This window comes from Sinocyclocheilus grahami, unplaced genomic scaffold (assembly GCF_001515645.1).
Source record: "Sinocyclocheilus grahami isolate Dianchi unplaced genomic scaffold, SAMN03320097.WGS_v1.1 scaffold462.1, whole genome shotgun sequence".
Taxonomy (NCBI): Eukaryota; Metazoa; Chordata; class Actinopteri; order Cypriniformes; family Cyprinidae; genus Sinocyclocheilus; species Sinocyclocheilus grahami.
The window spans coordinates 80,542-86,372 of NW_015505641.1; the positions used below are offsets into that span (position 1 = coordinate 80,542).

Here is a 5,831-nt window from a genome sequence, read left to right on the forward strand (position 1 = left end):
GCCTTTTTTTTTTTTTTTTTTTTTTTTTTGCTGCATTAAGGATTCAAAGAAAGGTTTCCCTTTGGTAAATGTAATCTGGGGGAATGATTTAAGAAAATCATTCAGACAATCTCAATATAATCGCTCCTCAGAACAGAAAGATGTGGCACATTTTAAGGTGTTCAATCTAAACACCCATTTACCAGCTTCCCTCCTGTCAAACACTGAGGAACAAAGCAGAAAGTTCTCACTGCAGAAAGAGAGTTTGGTCGTATATCATAGGCAGCTGTAGAGGTTATATGAGAAGAGGGCTGTGCGCTGTAACACACTTAACTGTGTGTGTGTGTGTTAAGTAAGTAGCTGCCTGATCTCACGGTGGACGTAGCACAGGAAGTCCATGTAGGACGCTCCTCCGTGAAGACCCTTGTCCTCCACCAGGTGCTGACGGAACAACATCTCTGATTGGTCCTTCTGCTTCACTATCAGCAGCTGCACAGAGAGACACACATCAATCACACTGCTGACCTGAGATCAGTCAGGACAGAGAAAGAGGAGCGTTCAGGCAAGTGATAACAAGTGAAGAAAAAAGTTTGGGATCGATACGATCTCACCGAGGCTGCATTTATTTGATCAAAAGACAGTAAACCATCAATACTGTAAAATATTATTACAATTCAAAATATATTTTAAAATGTAATTTATTCCTGTGATACAAAGCTGAATTCTCAGCATCATTACTCCAGTCTTCAGTGCCACACGATCCTTCAGAAATCACTCTAATATGCTGATTTGCTGCTGAAGAAACATTTCCAATTATCAATTTTGAAAAAAGTGATGCTGCTTAATATGGGGAATCTGTGATGCATTTTTTGAGGATTTTTTTTTTGATACATAGTTTAAAAGAACGGCATTGGTTTGAAATGGAAATATTTTGTACAATATTATTACAATTTATTGATTTATCAATCAATTTGATGTGTCCTTTGCAGAATAAAAGAATTTATGTATAAATGTGACAGACAGAGAGACGGACAGACAGACAGATAGATATAGACAGACAGACAGACAGACAGAGATAAGATAAGATAGATAGATAGACAGACAGACAGATATAAGATACATAGACAGACAGACAGAGATAAGATAGATAGACAGACAGACAGACAGAGATAAGATAGACAGACAGACAGACAGATAGATATAGACAGACAGACAGACAGACAGACAGAGATAAGATAAGATAGATAGATAGACAGACAGACAGATATAAGATACATAGACAGACAGACAGAGATAAGATAGATAGACAGACAGACAGACAGAGATAAGATAGACAGACAGACAGACAGATAGATATAGACAGACAGACAGAGATAAGATAGATAGACAGACAGACAGACAGACAGATAGATATAGACAGACAGACAGAACCTCACAAGCACTGTGACACACAAACACATTAACACCATTAGTAATTATTCAAGCCTCTTCATAATGAACAAAAGACAGAGACAGATACAGAGAGGAGGTGGTGAGGGTGAGCCGTACCTTCATGGATGTGGCCCTCTGCTGTGAAATGCTGGAGATGATTGAATGGATCTTCCTGGAATGAGCATTATCCAGCACAGGTAATGACATCTGCTGAAAGACAATTATAACGCTAGAGTTATCCCTACAGTTCTGATGTTATTCACATAATGAGAAGAACTGAATAAACAGGTCCTTGATTAAAGCAACACGAACAGTGAGATCAATAGAGCAGAGAGGAATAATACCATCCTTCAAAGCCAAACCTGGATCAGATATAATCCAATTCCAATCCAGGTACTGTACTGCTTAAAAATACTTGCTTACCCACAAATTCTGTCATTATTCACCTTGATGTTGTTACCAATCTTTATTTATTCATTTGATTGATTGATTGATACAACATTTGTCAATGTTATCTAAGATGGATGTGGCATAATGTACAATAATATTTTTATTTTATTTGTTCTAATATAGAACAATATTTTTTTAGCTGTAAAACTTTTTTAAATAGTTTAGTTCCAAGAAAATCTGGGATTAAAAATCCAATTAAAATTTGGAAATAAATGTTAAATTTTAAATAAGGAAATATTATGATGTAAAGTGAATTAAAAATAATAATAAAAATAAATAAGCTGCGGCACTATTTTTGGGTCCCTAATCAAACAAGCACATTTGTAATTATGCCACACTTTTGCTAACGGCCAGATGTTCTTGCTGTCAGTGAAGCTCAAAATGCTCTTTAGATCATCAGATTCTACACAAACTTGTAGAGTTCATGCCATTTGAGTATAAAGACTAATTCTGAAATCTATATTCAGAATAGATAAAGACAAGACAAAGACAAAACTGGACAAACATTTGGAAAAATTAGAAAAGCAATAAGAAAATCAGAAAAATGTAATTACTGATATATATATATATATATATATATATATATATATATATTTCTCTAAGCTCTAGAAAAGAAAAAAATATTTCAGTCTTTCTACTTCAAAATTGCTACTTAACATTTCTTTGTAACTGACAAATTTACTAGCAATTTCGAAGATTTTTTTCTACACCCTTTTTTTCAGTCCTGTATTTCAGTTACTGTATAATAAAAATGTAGTTGTAAAAGCAGTGTGCGTCATACCCCTTCTGAGGGCAGGTGGCCGAGAGAGGGCACACTGAAGAGGTTCTGGATGAGGTCGGGTGGACAGGCCTGTCCCAGCCAGAGGAACACGGAGAGCCCGTTTTCCAGCAGAAACATGCCGGACTCGCTGAGCCGCTCCTCAGAGCAGCGCACTGGAGCCGGGATCACCTCGCTGGACACATCCATAGTGTGCTGAGAGAGAGAGAGAGAGACAGACAGAGATACAGAGAGAGAGAGAGAGAGAGAGAGAGACAGACAGAGATACAGAGAGAGAGAGACAGAGAGAGACAGAGAGAGACAGAGAGAGAGAGAGAGAGAGAGAGAGAGAGAGAGAGAGACAGACAGAGAGAGAGAGACAGAGAGATTTTGATTTTGAAAAAAGCTTTATTTACAAATACTCAAAAACTCTGCACAAAACACTTAAAAACAATGCATACAGCAAACACATTAAAGAAAACAGAACACCATGGGATTCAAAGGAAAACACCAAAACATCTTCAGATAATGTGCACAAAGCGCCATGACTACACCAAATTTGTTCAAACGTGAAAAGATCTTTCATAGTTCTATAAAAATTAAAGTCAATCAATACTCTAGATTTGACCAAAGTCAGAAAACACACATAAATCACTAGACCTTTGTTCAATCTTTCAAAGAGAGAGAGAGAGAGAGAGAGAGAGAGAGAGAGAGAGAGAGAGAGAGAGAGACAGACAGAGAGAGAGAGACAGAGAGATTTTGATTTTGAAAAAAGCTTTATTTACAAATACTCAAAAACTCTGCACAAAACACTTAAAAACAATGCATACAGCAAACACATTAAAGAAAACAGAACACCATGGGATTCAAAGGAAAACACCAAAACATCTTCAGATAATGTGCACAAAGCGCCATGACTACACCAAATTTGTTCAAACGTGAAAAGATCTTTCATAGTTCTATAAAAATTAAAGTCAATCAATACTCTAGATTTGACCAAAGTCAGAAAACACACATAAATCACTAGACCTTTGTTCAATCTTTCAAAGACAGAGAGAGAGAGAGAGAGAGAGAGAGAGAGAGCAAACGCATGAACTCTAGTGCTCAGGGTTAGATGTCAATGAGAGAAATTATAGATGTTGTGTGTGTGTGTGTGTGTACACGTTTTTGTTACAAATGAGGACATAAATTTGTATAATGACAAAGGTATGACATAAGTATTACAAGGAGAAGGTGACTTTTCAGGACATTACCCCATGTCCCCACTTTTCAAAACGCTTATAAATCACACAGAATGGAGTGTATTGAAAATCTGAAATAGCACAAAGTTTCCTGTGAGGGGTAGGTTTAGGGGTAGGGTTGGTGTAGGGCAATAGAGTATACGGTCTGTACAGTATAAAAACCATTACGCCTATGGGATGTCCCCACTTTTCACAAATGTAAACCTGTGTGTGTGTGTGTGAGTGACTGACTGACCAGCGGGATGAGGCGTGGGTAGAGCAGGACCTGTGTTTCCTCCACTCCCATGGCATTGACCAGGAGTCTGTGGAAGGCCCGGTCATCTGTGGAGAGCTCAGTGCTGCCCACTAGAGTCGCAGTCTTCAGCAGACTGTTCATGTAGACGGGAAACACCTTCATGGCATCAGGCAGGATTAGCTGTAGGGTAAAATGTTCATGAAGAGCCGTCAGTTTACACAAATCAGAGTTATACAATTTAGTAAAAGTCTGTAAAAATATGGCACAATGTAGAGTTAATATGAAGGAATTTTCCATATTGATTTTTCACAGGTGTTTTACCCGCATTTTGAATTACACATTTGTATTGTGTTTTAGTGTTGAAGAAAATGTCCATAAACTTAATGAAAAAATGTTCTGGTAATTTTCTGCCAGGACATTATCCATTTTTCTTACAGTGCAGTTCAGAGAAAATTATGTGAATCTATTTATTATAATTAAAATATGAATAGAAGGTATAAATAATATAAAATATAGTATAAAAAAAAATAATAATAAAGGTATAAAAATAAAGGTATAAAAAATACAGAAAAAATTGTTTCTACATAGCAGTGTTGTTATTGGTAACTAACTAACATTTTGTTAATTATATATATATATATATTATTCAAAACAAACTAACTTACTTTAGTTAAATCGTTGCCAAGGCAACATTTCTAATTTTCTTTTAAGTACTAAAATTACTAAAACTAAAATTAAAGCTAAATATAAATCTAAAATAAAATTCAAACTGAAACTCTGAAAATAAAAGCTAATTCAAAATATTAATAAATCCTATAATAGTATATAAATGATACTAAAACAGGGGTGCCCAAACTCGGTCCTGGAGGGCCGGTGTCCTGCAGAGTTTAGCTCCAACTTGCCTCAACACACCTGCTGGTAAGTTTCTAGTATGCCTAGTGAGAGCTTGATTATCTGGTTCAGGTGTGTTTAATTGTGGTTGGAGCTAAACTCTTCAGGACACCGGCCCTCCAGGACCAAGTTTGGACACCCCTGTACTAAAATAACATGGCTGCATTATAACTGTCAATGAGTTTGCACATGCTATGTAAGCATCAATAAAGGGAGAAGGTGTTTTTATAAGGATGTAAGCTTAATATGAACATGAATGTGAAGTGCGTCACTGACCTGGCTGGCTGCTGAGGGACTGGCGCAGCTCTTCCTGTAGCAGGCCAGCATGTGAGCCATCTGGTTAACCAGGATTTCCCTCACCGTCTTCAGCGGCTGGGTGAGCATGGCCCGATACGCTGCAGGATAACAGCATCCACCACAATCAATGACTGTAAGCCATGAGCTCATGATACAGTTTTAAATGCATTATCCTTGGAGTATCCTTTGTTCCACTATAAAACAAATCGACTATTTTATAAAAACTAACAAATCTGTATAAATAAATAAATAATAAATGAATAAATAAATAAATAATTAATTAATAAACAAATGAATAAATAAATAATGAATCAACAAATGAATAAATAAATAAGAAATAGATAAATAAATAAATAATTAATTAATAAACAAATGAATAAATAAATAATGAATCAACAAATGAATAAATAAATAAGAAATAGATAAATAAATAAATAATTAATTAATAAACAAATGAATAAATAAATAATTAAGAAATAGATAAATAAATAATACATTAATAATAAATAAATTATATATATATATATATATATATATATATATATATATA

The 5,831-nt window shown here is 35.2% G+C and overlaps 1 protein-coding gene across 2 annotated transcripts in view; it reads right to left on the reverse strand.

Annotated features, from left to right (window-relative positions):
* Positions 1-25: 25 nt before the first annotated feature.
* Positions 26-5,831, reverse strand: part of LOC107552989 (protein transport protein Sec24D) — a 28,222-nt gene continuing 22,416 nt past the window's right edge. Inside the window, exons 18-22 of one of the 2 annotated variants that reach the window (XM_016235050.1) lie at positions 5,261-5,379; positions 4,094-4,273; positions 2,642-2,833; positions 1,528-1,617; positions 26-468 (exon numbers count right to left, since the gene is read on the reverse strand). In XM_016235050.1, the coding sequence (XP_016090536.1) occupies positions 328-468; positions 1,528-1,617; positions 2,642-2,833; positions 4,094-4,273; positions 5,261-5,379 (722 nt within the window). In that variant the 3' untranslated portion in view covers positions 26-327. Of the gene's footprint in view, positions 469-1,527; positions 1,621-2,641; positions 2,834-4,093; positions 4,274-5,260; positions 5,380-5,831 lie in introns of both variants that reach the window. The other variant, XM_016235049.1, reaches the window with a different exon arrangement.